This window comes from Phodopus roborovskii, unplaced genomic scaffold, assembly GCF_943737965.1.
Source record: "Phodopus roborovskii unplaced genomic scaffold, PHOROB, whole genome shotgun sequence".
NCBI classification, from domain to species: domain Eukaryota; kingdom Metazoa; phylum Chordata; class Mammalia; order Rodentia; family Cricetidae; genus Phodopus; species Phodopus roborovskii.
The window spans coordinates 15,588,960-15,608,629 of NW_026126629.1; the positions used below are offsets into that span (position 1 = coordinate 15,588,960).

The 19,670-nt window shown below is 39.7% G+C and overlaps 1 protein-coding gene across 3 annotated transcripts in view; it reads left to right on the forward strand.

The window, feature by feature from the left end:
• Shld2 (shieldin complex subunit 2) overlaps positions 1-19,670 on the forward strand; it is an 88,902-nt gene that overhangs the window by 52,967 nt on the left and 16,265 nt on the right. For all 3 annotated transcript variants that reach the window (XR_007835914.1, XM_051206817.1, XM_051206816.1), the window contains exons 2-3: positions 2,295-3,818; positions 7,173-7,280. Coding sequence is in view for 2 of the 3 variants with exons in the window: in XM_051206816.1 (XP_051062773.1) it covers positions 2,295-3,818; positions 7,173-7,280 (1,632 nt within the window). In the remaining variant the exon portion in view is untranslated. The remainder of the gene's footprint in view (positions 1-2,294; positions 3,819-7,172; positions 7,281-19,670) is intronic.

The window sequence follows — 19,670 nt, forward strand, 5'->3', positions numbered from 1 at the left end:
TATTATATAGATATTACCATCAATTTGAGCTTGTTTGTATTATAGAGCTTGTTTGTATTATAGAAAAGATGAAGCTGGGCTTGGTGATGCATACTTACAAACCGTGCGTTTGGGAGGTAAAATAGAAGATTAGAAATTCAAGGTTATCCTAGGATGTGTAGCTAGTTCAGGACCAGTTTGGATGATATTAAGATCATGCCTGGCATGGTGGTGCATGATTTTAATTCCTGCACTCAGAAGGCAAAGGCAGGCAGATCTCTGTGAGTTCAAGACCAGCCTGGTCTACAGAGTGAGTTCCAGGACAGCCAAGGCTACCCAGAGAAGCAAACAAAACAAAAAAACAAACATACTTGTCCTTTGCCTTTCAGTTTGAGCCTTTTTTTTTTTTTTTTTTTTTTGAAATTGAATTCAGAGGAGGTTCAAAACTTACTGATAGAGTCCGTGGAATGAAGAAGACAGATATTTAAGGGTAAGATAACAATTAAATAAATGCCTATTCTTTAAAACAACATTGTTATTTAAATAGGGAAGGATTTTACAGCACAAGACATGAACATTCTAAAAATGTACTTGTTTGATGTTTTGCTTTGTTTCTGTGAGTATTTTAAAATTAAATTTAAATTTAAGATTTATTACTATTGTTATTATCAGTGTGTGTGTGTGGTATGTATGTGTGAATGTAGGTGTGCCATGGTGTGTGTTTGAGGTCAGAAAGCAACTTTGGGAGTAATTTCTTTCCTCCCACCATAGTTTCCAGGGATTGAACTCAGGTTGCCAGGCTTGCATACTAAGTGCCTTTATCTACTGAGCCAGCTTACTGGTCTTTCTCTCAGTTTTTATCTGAAGACTTTCTTGTAGCTAATTTGATCTTCTTCTTTTGTTATTTACAATATTTGTGGTTTTTGTTTTTTTTATATAACATTTAAATTAAAAAACAATCTTATTTTACATACCAATCCCAGGTCCCTCTCCCTCCCATCTTCCCATGCCCTCTACTGACCCCCTATTCCACCCTCCACCCACTCCCCAGGGAGGATGAGGCCTCCCATGAGGGATCATCAAAGTGTGACATCATTTGGGCCAGAACTTAGGTCCTCCCCCATGTATCTAGGCTGAGAGAGTATCCCTTCATAGGGAATGGGCTCTCAAAGCCCATTCATGCACTAGGGATAAATACTGGTTCCACTGCAGACACCCCATAGACTGCCTAGGCCTCCCAATTGACACCAACGTTCAGGGGGCTAGTAGGGTTCTATGCTAGTTCCCTAGCTGTCAGACTGGGGTCCATGAACTTCCACTTGCTCAGGTCAGCTGTTTCTGTGGCTTTCTCCAGCACAGTCTTGATCCCTTTGCTCATCACTCCTTCTTCCTCCCTACAACTGGATTCCAGGAGTTCAGCTCAGTGCTTGGCTGTGAATCTCTGTTTCTGCTTCCATCAGCTACTAGATGAAGGCTCTAGGATGGCATATAAGGTAGTCATCAATTACATTATAGGGGAAGGGTTTAGAATCCCTAGACTCTGGTGGTGTCTTAGTTTTCTGTTGTTGAATGTGTTCTTATACTGTCGTCTTCGCACCTCTTCTTCCAGTGGATGCAGGTGGGGTCTCTCCCTCTCCTGGTGAGTACGGGTCCACGGCTCTCTCCAGGAGGGTACAGGCCAGTCCAAGATTCCAATGGCGACAGATGCTGGATGGTTTGGTCTGCCTCCAGGTCTCTCAGGGGGATTCAGTGGCAGGATGGGACTGGGGAGTGTGGGTCATGGTACAGGTTGGAACAGGGCAAGGTGGGTAGGAGAAGGCCTGGCACTCACCTCTCCTGGTAGGTGCGGGTCCAGTACCCTGAGTTTAGAGGTTCAGTCCATTATCATCGTGACGAGAAGCAAGGCAACATGCAGGCAGACTGGGCAATGGAGAAGGAGCTGAGTGTTCTACATCTACATCATCAGGCAGCAGGAAGAGCTACCTCCCCCCCCCTCCTTCTTCCTTCATCTTTTTCCTTCTTTTTCTTTTCCTTCCCTTTCCTCTTCCTCTCCTTTCCTCCTTCTCCTTCTCCTTCTTCTCTCTCCCTCCCTCTCTCCCTCCCCCCCTCACTCTGTTTGAAGTCTTGGCTGTCCTGGAACTTTCTCTGGAAATGAAGCTGGCCACTACCAACTGTCTGATTTCCTTATAATATTTTTATTAATTTTATAATTATGTAGTGTACCAGACTAAACTGCATGTTTTTGATTAATGTTTTATTTTCATCATATAGAAGAATTACTAATAAATTAATTTTGGATTTTTATCTTTTATCAGAAATTATGAGTCGAGGAGCTCATGTTCACATTTTTTGGGGTGCTCCAGTTGCTCCTCTGAAAATGACAGTATCACCGGGAACAACTTCCTTAATGTCCACTGCCAATGCCTGGGAACAAATCCAATTTTTTTGCAGACAGCAGTCTCCAGATCTGAAGGGTGAAAACCAGGAGCTTAAAAATCTGCAAGACTACCAAGTGCCAGGAGCTGTTGGCCCTCCAGCTCTTCTTAGTGATCACCTTTTAACAACTTATGTGAATAGGACTGTGCAGGTGGAAGATGGCTTCATCTGTTCTGCTTCTGAAACACATAGTATAACATCCCAGAAGATTAACCCCTCAGGCCAGAGTGATATGACTAATGTGAAAACATGTGAATTTAAGGACAGAGTTCAACATTTACCCGAAGAAGAAGAAAATCAAAAGCTTCAGTGTGAAAATAAGGAAATTATAGATGAGCAGTCTAAAAACCAGTCAAATCCCTGTTTTCAGAACTTTCAGGCAGATTTGTCTGCATTAGATCATAAGCGTACAGCTGCATTGGATTTGGATTGTAGTACTGGACATATTAATGTAGGACCAGAAGCTGTGAGAACAAATCCTGTGCCAAGTGAATGTGAAAGACAGAGTCAGGAGATCTTTTCCTCTGGCACAAGGTGTGAGCCAGAGTCTGAGGGAAAGAGTGGGAAGACTTCAAACCAGAAAATATCTACCGACACTGAATTTCTCAGTATAATGACTTCCAGCCAGTGTGCTTTTATAATTCAAGGGAATAATAAAGGACAAGACCACCTAAATAAAGGGAGTCTAACCATGGAGATAAAACCTACAGGAAGTCCAGAAGGAAAACTTGCTGAAGATAATCTTGTTAAGTCCAGTGATGATTCTGAAGAAGGCTCTGGAAGTGAGAAAAGCCAGGTGTATTCCCTGGAACTTTTTAGTCCTGTTTGTCCTGAATCAGAAAGCAGTCGTGTTCACAGAAACCCTGGAAAAAGTCTTGAAGATAATATGAGCTCGAGAGATCTTTTCATTAATGAAACAAACCTGCCACCAAGTGAGGTTTGCATTGAGTTGTGTAGCTCAGGGATACTGTGTTCCCAACTAAGTACCTCCCACCTGAGTGCTGCTGAAAGAAGCAGGTCCTCTAAAGACAATTCCCATCATTCTAAAACTCTTTCAGAAGCCTATCAAATGTCCAAGAAACCAAGGATGGATTCTAATACAGGAGAGTCAGACACAGCAATGTCGCAGAGGACCATGTCTGAATGTAAGGCCATCAAAAAAATATCATTAATAAAAAATTGTGACTCTAAAAGTCAGAAGTATAACTGCTTAGTCATGGTGCTAAACACATATAGCGTGAAGGAAATAAGTGTAAAATCTGGACCAAATTCTGGTTCTAAAGTGCCATTAGCAACAATTGTAGTAATCGATCAATCAGAAATGAAGAAGCGAGTTGTTCTGTGGAGGACTGCAGCATTTTGGGCACTTACAGTGTTTCCTGGGGATATAATTTTGCTTACAGGTAAGGTCATTAAGTATAGTGGTAGGTTGCTTTGTGAAGCTGTGTTTTCTGTTTCTTGCCTCCCAGGACTTTCTTTGCTGTTCTCCTTCCCTGGGTGTGTGACAGTGTGTCCTTCTGTGGACTTTAGTTCCCTTCTTTGTTCCTGCTGCCTTTCCATTCATTTCTCTTTAAGAAGCCTTGTTGTTTCTCATAATCGTCCATCATGTGACAGTCTGAGGCTCCTTTTTGCTGTCTTGTTTGTTTCAGGACATGGTTTCTCTGTGTAGTCCTGGCTGACCTGGAACTGTAGACCAGGCTGGCCTCAAACTCAGTGACCCACCTCCTGCGTCTGCCTCTGCCTCCAGAGTGCTGGGCGTAAAGTTGTGCACCAGCACTGCCAGGCTTCCTTTGGTCCTTTTGTGTCTGTGTTGTTTATATTTGTCTTATTAACTTTCCCCGAGGTATTATTATGAAAAGAGACTCCAATAGTGCTGTGTACATTAATCTTTCTGAAGGAACAGGCACAGATGTTGATGGCCTTTTGTTCCTTGTTTTGTGTCAGTCTCATGTAGTCCAGGCTGGCCTTGAATTTGCTGTTATATTCACCTGAGGATGATCTTGCGTTCTTGCTTTTTTGGACTGTTTGCCAAATTTGAGATTTTGGGGTGTTGAAGAAGTTATGTTTCCCCAGCAGTAAAGAGGTGGCTGAATGGACCTGTACTGTGTTCACTTTTAATTAAGGCCATTTTATCTTAAGGTCTTTCACTGTGTGATCTTCTCATAGACCTTTGCTAGGTAAGTAGAAACAGCCCAGTTATCTTTTTTTTTGCCTAACATCCATACAATTGTTTATAAATAGGTAGCATCAAATGACTGCTGGAATTTATTTAACTTTTTTTTTCTATTATAGGACAGTTAGATTATTATTTTTATGAATGTCTATTTTTTTTTTTTAAGATAGGGTTTGTCTGTGTAGCCCTGGCTGTCCTGGAACTCTCTGTAGACCAGGTTAACCTCAGACTCAAAAGCCATCTGCCTGCCTCCTGAGAGCTAGGATTAAAGGCATGTACCAACATACCCTGCTCCCCTTTTTATTTTTTGAGACAGAGTCTTACTCTATAGTCCAAGCTGGCCTCAAACTCATGCTAGTCGTCTGGCTTCTACTTCCCGAGTACTAGGATTACAGGCATGCTACTATGTATAGTGAAACCATTTTGTTTCATTTTCACCCTAAGAATATAGGACCACACCATGCTAGGCAAACACCTGCCATTGAGTTATATCCCTATCCCATCATTCTTTTATTTGTAGTAATATTTGAACGTGATATTTGGTGTATATGACATATGAGTAATATAGTCCCCAACATGAAATGAAAAGCTGTTTGGAAATATCTAAAACATCTGGTTGTGGTAGCTGATGCCTTTGATCTCAGCACTCAGGAGGTAGAGTCAGGCCGATCCCAGCTTGGTCTACCTAGTGAGTTCCAGCATAACCAGAACTAGTGAGATCCAGTCTCAAATATAAATATGTATGTGTGTGTGTGTGTATTCCAAGGTGAACATGTGGTAGTTTGAAATAGTTTGAATATTATATGTCTGATATCCATCTGTGATGTAACTGGTTTTACAGTGAAGTCCTGTGTTGATAAATATTTTTATCAACTTAATACAGACTGTAGAGTCACCAGAGAAGAGGGAACTTTAGTTCAGAAAATGTCCCCATCTGATTGGCCTGTAGTCATGCCTATAGGGCATTTTCTTCACTGTGGATTGGTGTGGAAGGGCCTGGCCCATTGTGGGTGGTGCCATTCTTGAGCAGGTGGTCCTGGGTTGTATAAAAAAGCAGGCTGAGCAAGCAGTGGAGAGTAAGCTGTGGAGAGCAAGCCAGTAAGTTGTCCCCTCCTGGTCTCTGCTTCAGTTCCTGCCCCCAGGTTTCTGCACCATGTTTCTGCCCAACTCCCCTCAATGAAAAATTATAAACTGAATGATTAAGTTAGACCCTTTCTTTCCTGGGTTGCTTTGGTCATGGTCTTCATCATAGCAGTAGAAGCAAATGTAAGACAAGTCCTCAGTAAGAAATACAATCATAAGTCCTCTAGGAGATCATTGCAAGTAGGAATAAAGTATCTGTGGTTGCTTATACCTACACAGTTACCCACCCATGCGCAATGATGATTAAATTTCACTTTAAGCAGTTGGACGCACCACAGTGTTTGTAATTCATTGGTTTCTGAATCATACAGGTACTGCAAAATATGCTGGAATCCAGATATCTTGTCTTCATAGTTCAGCTATAATTTTCTTCTTTTGTTTTTCCTTAGCTTTAAAAATCCCTGGATCTGATTTTTAAAATTTTCCAGGATTGCAGAATAATATACCACTATTGGCAAGGAATAGAAGACAAATAAAAAATTAACATCATTCCCTAAACAGAACAACATGTCACATTTAGAAACTGAGTGCCATGTATATCCCAAGGGGCAGTGCATCGAAAGATTAAAGGACTGAAAAAAGTTGTAACCCCAAACCACCATACAATAGCTTTTTAATGAGACAAGGATCAGTATTTAGGCCTGCTATAAGCCCAATCAGCCTAATAACTAGGAAGGGAGTTCCTAGCATTGTTTTCTGACAACATTCCTTATTAACTTTGAGCTTTCTAAGGAAAGATAGTTGTATCCTTGCCTTTTGTGAATGATCAATCATCCATGTGCTTTTTCCTCTTTGCCAAATCAAATGTTGATCTACTCTTGATATTCTGGACTCTAGCTTCCAGAAGGCTGTGATGTTTGCTGGTACTATTCAGGGCAGTTCAGTGTTTCTATGGTGCTTGTCACCATATGACTAAAACATTAAAAACAAATGTGTGATGTGAATTCCATAAGTTCCCTACATTAAGGGGGCTACTTCAGTCAGATCCATCATATTTATAGCTGGTATTTTTTCCCGACATGTGGCCAAACTGAGCAGCCCAATAAACACATCCATTATAGATTCTCAGTCTATTAATGAAGGATCTGTACCATATTTCATTTTTGGCCCAGCATGGATACATGACCTTGTCTTGTGGCCCAGTACAGTGGTGTTGAGTTCAGGCAAGTTCATCCACAATGGCAGTCTTTGAAACTGAATAAACCAATTCTGTTACTGATGGCAGCCCAATGGAAGAGTGTAGCATTTTCTTGTGTATGTGTACATTTTCTTGTTGTCATGTATATAAGTTGCTGGCACAAACTCACAACTCTAGTTGCCTAGTGTGTGAGATCTATGCATAATGTTTTGCTATGATTAGTTACTACTGTGTGTTTAATAAGTTAACCACAGTCAAAAGGAGTTCATGGCATGACCAGATTTTGTTTTGTTCTGTTTTCAGATGTTACTGTTTATGAGGATCAATGGGTTGGTGAGACAGTACTCCAATCAACATTTACCAGTCAGTTATTAAATCTTGGAAGTTATTCACATGTCCAGCCCGAAAAATGTAAGACATATTTTGAATGTCCTGAATTTGGGACCTTTTGGCTTTTGGATGGTACAAAACCAGTATGAGCGTACTTTGGATTTTGATCTTTTCTGGACTAGTGATGCTGCTAGTGGCTGAGAACCATGACTCACAGTCAGCCATCTGATTGTAAGGTAAACTGCTGAGACTTCACATTGTGCTGTGTTGCTAAGCAGGGATAGATGGTGGATTAGGTATATCTATTATATTTTTGATAAATGGTGGAGTTATTGGAGTGCTACTTTATTGTAAATCTACTGTAAGTCTGCAAACAAATATATTAGGAATGATTTCAGTAAAATGATTTTTCTGTTTTCTAAACATTTTCATTTGTAAGATGAAATTGAAACTCATTTATTTTTATTTTTTTTGCATTACTAGGGTTGAACATAGGGTCCCACCCAGTGCTGAACCTGTGCCCTACCCCCAGCCTTTAAAAATGAATTGAAAATAGAACTTTAAAAGATGATTGTGGTAGGGATAAGTGAGGCGGGGCAGGGGTGTGTGTGCTCAACCTCAGATGACTGCTATGTGCTTGGGAGAGAGAGAGAAAAGATGAACTTGTATGTTACCAATCACATGAAGTATTGTGGTTTGTGTCTCATTGTGTCTCTGCTTAGGGAATCTGCAGAGTAGTGGTTCTTAGTATTTAATGAGTTTTGTCTGAGATGCTGTGGTCTATATGTACAGAAAAAAATATAGATATAAAAAAGAAGGCATTGTTCTTAGTCATTCTATAGACTTGTGAAGCTCACCTGTGTAATATCTGAGCCTCTGAGTCTTTAAGATAATTAAAAATCCTATTGACTCATAGTGAGACAAATGTAGTTTGGAACATTTTCTATCATTGCTGAGAAAAACTAGCTTCCTTTTTTGGTGACCATTGCATATACTAAGAATTACTTCTCTTAGTGTTGAGTAGCATTCTGTTATATGGATCGACTGTTGTTTGCATAATCATTCCCTTGTTGAAGAACATTTGAATTATTTCCCATTTGAGGTTTTTAAGAATATAGATTTTTATGTGAACATAAATGTTCATTCTGTGACTCAGATTTCTAGGGTGTAATTTCTGGGTTGTACTCCAGTTACATACATAGTTTTATAAGGAATTACTAAACTATTTTCCACTGTGGTTCTATTACTTTAAAGTCCTCCCACAGGCTGGGGTATAGCACACTGATAAGCACAAGGGCTTGCCTACTCTGTGCAAGGCTTTGTGTTTGATCTCTAATACCTTAAAATGAATGAATGAATGAATGAATGAATGAAAGAGCAAGCAAGCCATGTGGAGTAACACATACTTGAAATCATAGCCTAAAATGATATTTGGGAAGCTGATGTGGAATATTATTAAGTTGAGGCCAGCTTAGGCAATGATACTTAACAAAAAAAAGTAGATAAAATCAGAGACTCTGGGTTGATTTCTAGCTCTGCAAAATAAATAAATAAATACAACCACTTGGTAAGAATATAGTACAACCTTATTGGCATGTCTTAGAATATCTATAAGAAAAATTATTATATGTACTGATCTGTTACACAGTAGGATGATTACAAGAAATTGTGCATACTGTAACAAAGCTACAATTAAGTACTCGAAATGTTTTCACTATAAACAAGAAATGTATGTGGAGCTAGGTCAGTTTAACTTGATTTGAACATTTATGATGTGTGCAAGCATTAAAGCATTGCATGGCGTCACATTAATATGTATACTTTAATGTAATAAATTTTAGTAAATAAAGACAATGAAGCTGGGGATGCAGCACTGACCTAGCATGTGCATCATCCTGGATTTGATCTCTAGCACCACAGAAATAAATGATGTAGGATTCATACCAGTAATACCTTTTATAGTTTTTCTCTTCCTTTGTCAACTTTTATAGTCATCTATTTTTTTAAAAAAAAAAAACTGTAATTTCTTTTGAGAAATGTGTACTGCAACTCCTTGAGGAGTCATTCCCTAATGGCTCTAATATAAAAAAATAATTAAAGAGAAGATCTAATTAATAGATTAGGTATGTATGTAGATAAGGTCATATAGAACATTCTTCAGAAACATCCACACTGGAAATGTTGTAAAACTGTCATTAATTATTTAACCACAACCAAAACCAGGTTCTGTTTTAAGTTTTGAAACTTTTAAAACAAATTTTGGATTTAAAGGACTGATACAAAATTTTACAGAAGTAATAATCGTGATATGTATTAAAACACAGAAGCTAAAGTTAAAGCAGCTAACAGACAAGTTATACCAAGAAGAATGAAAGAATAGAAATAAAATTCGAAGCTCAGAAAATTTAAAAAACAATTAAGTCATAGAAACCCAAAAGTATAAAATCATAACATAAATCAGAAATTAATTAAAATTGTAAAACAATATAATAAACCAGAGTCCTGTTTTTAAAGGAGATAAGTCAGTTGACTAATTTGATCAAGAAAAAATAAAGTATAAATATACAAAATAAAGTTAAGGTACAAATTATCATTGAAACAAATCAAAAGAAAGGCTTTTTGGAATTCTAGCTATAGAAAGTTTTAGGGAACGACAGTAGCTAAAGTTGACTTCATTAACGATATACAATTTAAACACACTAGCTATTAGATAAGAAAACTGCACCTCTGGTCCTGTTGTGTACATCTTCCGCCTATGCCTCATGTGGCATACCAGGCTTTATATGGTTCTGCGGACTGAAGCAGGGACCTGTGAATTCTGGGGACTCATTATGTCAGCACAACTACATCCTCAGCCTGCCAGTATCTAATTTAAAGAAGAAAAAGTTCTTTCAGCACTTTACAGTATCAGGAAGGAGATAAAAATGTACATATTTGGATTTTCTATCCAGTGCAATTAAGTCTCTATGCATGCTCTGATGCAACATGCCTGGAAATTTCCAAGGAAATAAAAGATAAGATTAATTCAAATAGTAAAAGAATTCCATGGGTAGCAGAATATAAAATTAATTAAAAAAACAAAAAACAAGCCTGTACCTTATATGCCATCCTAGAGCCTTCATCCAGTAGCTGATGGAAGTAGAAGCAGACACCCACAGCTAAACACTGAGCCAAACTCTTGGAATCCAGTTGCAGACTGGGAGGAGTGATGAGCAAAGGGGTCAAGACCAGGCTGTCGAAACCCACAGAAACTGTTGACCTGAACAATGGGGAGTTTATGACTCCAGTCTGATAGCTGGGAAACCAGCATAGGATCGACCCAGACCCCTGAATGTGGGTGTTAGTTAGGAGGACTGGGCAGTCTATGGCGCCTCTGGTAGTGGATCAGTATTTATCCCTAATACACAAATAGACCTTGGGAGCCCGTTCCACATAGAGGGATATTCTCTTAGCCTAGACACATGGGGAAGGGTGTAGGCCCTGCTCCAAATGATATGACAGACTTTGAAGACCCCATGGAAGACCTCACTCTCCCTTGTGGAGCAGAAAAGGGGATGGGATGGGGGGGCAGGGGAGAAAGGGAGGGTGCAGGAACTGTGACTGACATGTAAAACAAGCTTATTTCAAATTTAAATAAAAATTTATTAAAGAAAGAAACCCTGTCACAAAAAGCAAACCAACCAATAAACTAACAAAAACCTAATGTGGAGAGCAATAAAAGACTGGTGTTGACCCCTGGCCTCTAAATGCACACACATACTTGTTTATGTGCTGCATACATACCAACATGCATAGGTGTTCTCTCTCTCTCTCTCTCTCTCTCCCTCTCTCTCTCTCTCTCTCTCTCTGTCAAAAGCTGTGTGAGGGAAAAATTTAAATATTCTAGAAAGAAATACGGACATGAGTAAATGGAAAGATGACCTGTTTCATGGATGTGATTCAACTTTATAGTGTTAATCTCCTTAAGTTAATATATAAATTCAATTCAATTCAAACAAGTAAAATAACAACAAGCTATGTTATGGTCCATAAAATTTGATACTGAAGTGTGGAAAAACAAAGAAGCAAAAATTGTAGGAAAACACTATAAAAGGAAAACTGTTTTAGAGGAGACCTACATTCCTGCATTACCAAACATCTTTTTTCTTTTTCTTTTTTTCTTTTTTCCCAAGACAGGGTTTCTCTGTGTAGCTTTGGAGCCTGTCCTGGAACTAGCTCTGAATACCAAGCTGGCCTCGAACTCACAGAGATCCACCTGTCTCTGTCTCAGGAAAAGGTTTTCTTAGAATTGCTCAGCATCTATATGTGGCAAAGGACAAAACTGGTTAATTTGCCTACAGAGAAATAAAGTTTTGCATGATCCCGCATTTCACAAAGCCAAAAGATACACTTGAAGAAAATATTTGTTTCCTATATTTTCGACAAACAGTGAATATATTTCTGGTTTTCTTTTTGTTTTTCAAGACAAGATTTCTCTGTGTAGCCTTGGCTGTCCTGGAACTCTCTCTGTAGACCACCAGGCTGGCCTGGGACTCAGATCTGCCTGTCTCTGCTTCCCATGTGCTGGGATTAAGGGTGTGCAATACCACTGCCAAGTCCCAGTCCAAGCCCAAAGTTAATATTTCTAATACAAAGAACTTCTAAAAGCTGCAGTGAGGGCTCAGCAGTAACACCTTCTGCTCTTCCAAAGGACCTGGATTTAATTCCCATCACCCATATTGGTGTCTCACAATTATTTGTAACTCCAGTTCCAGACGACTGATACCCTCTTCTGACCTTCCTGGGTACCAGACACTCATGTGGTGCGCAGGCATACATGCAGGCACAACACCTACACATAAAATAAAAATTTAAGAATAAGTAAATAAATATAAATAATGTTTAAAATGATAGCTCCTTTCTTATTAGATGGACACAAATATGTGACAATACATTCTATTGGTGAAACTATGGAGAGACAGGGCTCTTACATTTAATCTTACATTTAATCTTGGGAATGTAAACTCCACAACTTCTGGAGGGGTTTGGTATTAGATACAAAATTATAGTGTGTGTGTGTGTGTGTGTGTGTGTGTGTGTGTGTGTGTGTGTGTATTGGAAACTCTAAATGCTCATAAACAAGAATGACTACATTATGGTACATTCACATAGTGGAAAATGCAGATTGAAAAAGAATGACTGATAAAAGTTACATAAAAACAAAAGCTCCCATACAAAGTGTATGTAGTTTTCTCTGCCCATGTAAGGAAGAACAAGAGTCAGATACGTATGGCTTTGTTAATTTGTAGAATGAAAATGAAAATACACAGAGGAGAATCCAGAAACTTAAAAGACTGATGATTTTCACAGTGCCAACGAGAAGGGACAGAGGAGAGAGGGGAGTGAGTGCCAGGCCGAGGCAAGTGGCATGTCTTAACTTTGTGTATCTCTGACTAGGAGGGCCTTGATAATGTGTCACATACCCCTGTGGTAAACAGGTGTACTTCTGAGTGCAGGGGAGGAGAACCCCAATGGCATGCAAACACTGAAGAACCTAGCACTGTTAATAACACATTATAGGGAAGGGGTGGGGGAGAAAAAACCAAGCCCAGGTAACTGAGAAAACAGCATACCAGCTGGAGTTTGCACGGGTAAAGATGGAGAGGGCCATACAGAAATAAATGCAAATCCATTAGCAAATCTCTCTCTCTCTCTCTCTCTCTCTCTCTCTCTCTCTCTCTCTCTCTCTCTCTCTCTCTCTCTCTCTTTCATTTGTTTTTCAAGACAGGGTTTCTCTGGAGCCTGGCCTGGTGTAGATCAGGGTGGCCTCAAACTCACAGAGATAGACTGTCTTTGTCTCCAGGGTTTTGGGTTTAAAGGCTTGTGCCACCACCACCCATCACAAATGTTTCTCAAGGCAGAAGACTTGGTGACAACTTTGTGTATGTACTAGAATTGAACAGACAACCAAATGAGTGAATGTCATCTGTGGTGTGTGTCAGTTGCTGTTAGTTTAAAAATCATCAGAGATAAACCAGGCATGTTTCATGCTCAAGAAATTATAAAAAAGTGGTTGCAAGAGGGTGTGGCCTGGTTTTAAGATCATGTCTAGGCTGTGAGACAGGAAAAGATTATCTCAGGAAACCTCAGCAGTTTGGAATTCAAGAGATATATCTAAGGCCAACTGAATTATTTAAACTTTTACAAGGTTAAAATATAGAAAATATACAGATTAGAAAGGATTAAATAAAATATTTTTTATAAATGGTATGATGGCTTATATATTAAGACTTTCTTCTACAAAACTTATGAGAGTTAATGGGAGAGTTTAGCATGGTAGGTAGATATAAGGTAAACATGAAAATCAATTGGATTTCTGGACTGGGGCACCCAATAACAAGTAAAAGAATTCACTGTTTACAAAATTAATGTGGTACCAACATATAGTAGTAAATCTAACAAAATATCCACTATTCAGTGGTATATTTTTTAAACTTCATGAATTGGTATATGTTCTAGGGTTTCCCTTGCTATTGATTTTAGATTTATGTGATTATATGTAAAACAGAATAATTGAGATTGCCCTACTATCTCTCAATACTTGCATTGTGTTCTAATATATGATTTCTTTTAGAGAAGGTTCCATGGGCTGAGAATTATTCGCTAAATGTTTAAATGTCTGTTAAGTCCATTTGATTTGTGATCTCATTTAATTCAGATATTTCTTTGTTTATTTATTTATTTTTATTTTTTTGTCAGAATGACCTGTCAGTTTGAGAGTGATGTATTGAATGTGCTAGAGTTAATTGTGGCTTTATATTTAGTATTATTTGTTTTATGAAATTAGTTAACACCTGTGTTTGTATATATGTTTAGAATTACAATGTCCTTATGATGGATTGTTCACTTAATCAGTTTGAGGTGGCCTTCTTCATTGCTTCTGGCTAGTTTTGAAGTCTACTTTGTCAGGTATTTGAACAGTGGCAGGTGCTTGTTTCCTAGCTGTGTTTGCCTGGAATACCTTTACCCCTTTCACCCTACAGGTATGCCTGTCATTTTATGGTGAGGTCCATTTCATGGAGACAACAAATAGATGTCTTCTGCTGGCCTAATTTCATTTATTTTTCTGTGACAAAATGCCCTTTAGAGGAGAAAGGGTTTATTTTAGTTCACAGTTCCAGTTTATAATCCATGGTAGCAGGGAGGTTAAGGTGGCAGAAACTTAGAACATCTAGTTACATCATTGCAGTCAGGAGCAGAGGGAAATGAATGCATGTGTGCTTGCCACTCAGCACACTTTCTCCTGCAATTCAGGACCAAGTCTAAGGAACATGGGTCTTCCTTCCCACATCAGTGAACACAATCAAGGCAATCCCTACAGACAGGCCCGCAGGCCAGCGTGGTCTAGATAGTCACTGAGACTTCCCAGATGATTCAAGATTCTGTCAAAGTGACATTGAAAACCAACCAATACACCTTACCTCTAATCTGTTCTGTTAGTCTGTGTCTTGACTGGGGAATTGAAACTGTATACTAAGAGTTATTACTGAAAAGTATTAGTTCTGCCATGTTTGTCGATTGCATAGTGGTTGGTATTTTCCTATTCCTCTCTTACTTTGTTCTTTCCTTTGGTTTTATTGGTACATGTGTCTTTTTCTTCAGTCCAAATAATGAGCTAGCTTAGTGGTCATGAATTTCTTTTAGCCTGATTTTATTATGGGAACTGTTTCTTTCTCCTTCAGTTATGACATATAGCTTTGAAGGTATAATAGTCTGAGTTAGCATCACTTTTAAAGTTTCTGTTGAGAAGTCTGTTATTTCAATGGGCCTTTATTGTTTTGTTTTGTTTTGTTTTGTTTTTGAGACAGGGTTTCTCTGTTTAGCCCTGGCTGTCCTGGAACTTGCTCTGTAGACCAGGCTGGCCTTGAACTCAGAGACCCATCTTCCTCTGCTTCCCAGGTGCTGGGATTAAAGGCATGCACCACCACTGCCTGGCTTAATGGGCCCATCTTTGTATGTGCCTTTGTACTTTTTTCTTGCTGTTTTCAATATATTTTCTTGGTTCCATATGTTCAGTGGTTTAATTATAGGATGATGAAGGAAGTTGTTTGCTGATCTTATCTGTTTAATGTTCTAAATGGCTCTTGTGTTTGGATTGGCATATTTTCATATTTTCCTGTAATTGAGTGAAATGTTTTGCTATAATTTTGTTGAAAATATTTTCTACAAGTGGGAGCTCACAGACCCCAGTCTGACAACTGGGAAACCAGCATAAGACTGAACCAGATCCCCTGAATGTGGGTGTCAGTTGGGAGGTTTGGGCAGTCTGTGGGGCCTCTGGCAGTGGAACCAGTATTTATCCCTAGTGTACGAATGGACTTTGGGAGTCCATTCCCTATGGAGTGATACCCTCTCAGCCTAGATACACAGGGGTGAGGGGGTAGGGAGTGGGGGGTGGGAGTGGTCTAGGTCCTGCCCCAAATGATGTACAGACTTTGATGATCCCTCACAGGAGGCCTCACTTTCCTTAAGTAGTGGATGAGGGGGAGTGGTAGAATGGGGGGATGGTGGAAGGAATGGGAAAATGGGAGGGGGAGGAACTGGGATTGGTATGTAAAATAAGATTTTTTTTTTAATTTAAGGAAAAAAAGAAAAACATGAAATGGAAAATTTTTAGAAATAAACAATGGACAAGTTTTAATTTCTCTGTCTTTTTAATATCCCAGGTGGTTTGAAAGTGCAACTCTTATTTATTTATGTATGTATTTATTTAGGAATCTACACTCCGTAACTTTTCCTTCCCCCCTTTTTTCTTTCTTTGGGGGGGTTTTTTGGTTTTTTTTATCCCCCTTCCTTTCCCTCTTTTTTTTTTTTTTCCCCCCTTTTCTTTTATTTTTTTTTCCCCCCTTCTCTCCCCTCCTCTTTTTTTTCTTTTTTTTTTTTTTTTCCCCTTTTTATTTATTTATTTATTTAATATAACCAAGTCCATTTAAATGAAAACAAATATTTATAGACAATATTTGGGAATTTGGGCGCTGTTCTTTCCAAACTACTTCCTGCTGGTAAGGGGCGCTGTCATGGGGGATTCGAAGAAGATGTAAAAATCCTGGCTGTAGTCTGTAAGGCTGCTTTGTCCAGCTGTTTTGAATGTAGGATCACCTGGTACTCTGTTTCAGGTGGTCTGGCTTGATCACACTACATTAGTCTGGAAGGAATCCACTTCTTTTCATTTTCTGTGGAAACAAAAATAGAAATCCTTTTCCCCAGTAACTTGTCCTTGAACTTAAATTTTGGTGTCAAAGCATTTTTTTTTTTTTATTTAATTTGTTATTTTACATGTCGATCCCAGTTCCCTCTCCCTCTCTTCTCACTCCCTTCCTCCCTCCTTCCCTCCCTTTTACCCTCTCTGCCCTCTCACATGAACGCTAACCACCCTCCCCTCCCATCCCCCCACCCCAATTCCATATATAGGGGAATGCCATCCAGTTGGGGTCATGTAGATCTGACAGGTCATGTGAAGTAGGGACTAGGTCTTCTCTCCTGTCTCTAGAAGAAGCACTCCTCCACTGCTGGTGGGAGTGCAAACTCATACAGACATTTTGGAGATCAGAATGGCGGTTCCTCAGGAAAATGGGAATTAGTTTACCACAGGACCCGGCAATCCCCCTCTTAGGCATATACCCACATCCATGCAACAAAGACATATGTTCAACTATGTTCATAGCAGCACTATTTGTAATAGCAAGAACCTAGATGCCCCTCAATTGAAGAATGGTGAAGATGTGGCACATCTACACAATGGAATACTATTCTGCAGAAAAAAATAATGGTATCTTGAAATTCGCAGGCAGGTGGATGGCACTTGAAGAAACCATCCTGAATGAGGTAACCCAGTCACAAAAAGAGGAACACAGTATGTACTTACTCATATATGGATTTTAGACCTAGATCAAAGGATCACCAGCCTATAATTCACACCACCAGAGGAACTAGGATACAAGGTGTATTCTAAGAGATTCATATAAAGTCCCTCATAGAACCAGGAAGGGACAAGTCCCCCAGAGCACAGGGGAAGTGGGGGGGGCAGCAAATGGAGAGAGAAATAGGAGAAAACGAGGGGGAGGAAAGGAAAACACATGTGACCAGGAAGATTGAGCCCGGTTAGGAATAGAAGACAGGAGAGAGAGAGAGAGAGAGAGAACATAAAAGAGGGAGCCAATATTGGTTTGAAGATAAAATTGAAGACAAAGAAAGGTCTAGAGAACTACAAGACTGCTGCCAACTAACAATTTGAGCTTCCGTGGAAAGGCTACCATAAATGCCCTTCCTGAAGAGTGAGATCAACAACTAACTTATCCATGGAGCCCTCAACTAATGCCTGATGGAAACAGGAGCAAACACCCATACATAAACACTGAGTCGAAGTAGAACCCAGATGCAGTTGGAGAGGACAAGACCAGGCGGCAGAAACACATAGAGACAGCTTACCTGAACAAGGAGGAGCTAAATGGGCCACCAGACTGATAGCTGGGAAGCCAGCATGGGACCGACTCAGGCCCCCTGAATATGGGTCTCAGCCAGAAGGACTGAGCAGTCTAAGAGACCTGAGACAGTGGAGCCAGGATGTATCCCTGGTGCACAAAAGGACCTTGCGAACACATCCCCCATGGAGGGATAACTGCCTTAATCTAGAGACCATGGCAACTCTTATAAAGGAAAACATTTAATTGAGGTTGTGGCTTACAGTTTCAGAGGTTGAGTCCATCATCATCATAGCAGGGATCATCGTGGCTTGCAGGTACACACAGTGCTGGAGAAGGAGCTGCTACATGTTGATATTCAGGCAACAGGAAGTAGACTGTGTCACTGGACATGACTTGAGCATATGTGAACCCTCAACGTTTGCCTCCACAGTGATATACTTGACCCATAATAACACTCCTATCCCAACAAAGCAACATTCTCTTTGGGGGACATTTTCTTTCAAACCACTTATAACAGGTATGGCTATAGATGCTGGTCATACCCTCAGGTAGTCATTCAGGAATCCTGTTGAGAATGATGCTCCTTCCTGGGATGTTATTTTTGGTGTCTGGCGCGTTGTTTGGACCCTGTGTCTTTGTCACCCTGCAGGCTCTATCTCTGGCTGGATTCCCTTCATTGAGCTGTGTTCTTTTAAAAGATTTATATTTTATTTTATGTAGATGAGTTCTGCCTGTGTGTGTGCCTGCATGTATATATATCTGCACACCATGTGCATTAAGTGCCTGCAGAAACCAGAGGAGGGCATTGGATCTCCTGGAACTGGAGCTGCAGACTGTTGTGAGCTGTCATGAGTGTTCTGAAAGTGAACTTCGGATCCCTGGAAGAGCAGCCACTTCTCGTAACCACTGAGCCATCATCTCTCCAGCCTGAGCTGTGGACTTTTGGTCCCCTGTTTCTGCTCCTCAATCTAGAAGTATTCTCTTGGCCAGGATTCAGAGTCTAGCCCCATAACATTTACTCAAAGTGTCCTGGGATGTGATTCACTGAGGGTCTGAGCACTGAGCTACTGAAGCTAGGGCTCTTTTTAAATCAGGGTCTTGCTGATGCTCAAGGTAAATGCTGAGCGTTGAGGGTTTTCCTGGGATATCCCTTCTTCCTCTGCTGTTGTCATGTACAACTTGTGTTCTCTCCTTTCTTTTTCTTTTTTTCTCTTTAAGATAGCTGTTACTGAGAGCACAGTGTCTATTGTCTTTTTGTCTTAAACATAACTCCAGTTACCTCTCTGAGGAGGGAGCTTCCCAGACCACACTAATGCCTCTGGGATAGACTGTGGTTTTTTTTTGTTTGTTTGTTTGTTTGTTTGTTTTGTTTTGCTATTGTACTAGAGATTTCCAGCCTTCACTTTACTCTTCTCATAGCTGTTAAACATTTTTCTCCAGTTTATTCCCTGGAGATTCTAGCCAGCTGCTTTCTAGGTAGTCACTTTTTCTGTGTATGTGCTTTCAAGAATGTTTCTTCCGTTTCCTAGCCCTCCCTTTCCCCTTCTATCTCTCCATACCATTTATGGTTCCAGGGATAGAGCCCAGTGCCACCCAAGTGCTAGGTAAACAATTGACTGAGATTCAGCCCTGTCCTCAGTTTACATTCTATGCTGAGTGTTTGTCATGTCTGTCTCTAGGTCAATCAGTAACTCTTTCTGTGTTGAGATTGTGATGTGATTTTTCTCTGTATCCTTAGCACCTGGTGTAGCACCTGTCACTGAGTAGCTGATCCTCTGGTGAGTGAGTAAATAATAAGGTGTTGGTGCAGCAGATGGAGTAGATTGCAGATGAGCATGTCAATGGGAGAAATAAAAAAAAAATCATAAATTAGTTTACAAACTCTTGATTTTTAAAAAAAACAAAGTATATTGGGTAACATTTTCTTTTGGCTGTAAATCTATGATCATAGCTCCATTTTCTTCAGGAGAATTTAAATTTCATCAGCAAAACTCATTAATCCATATTT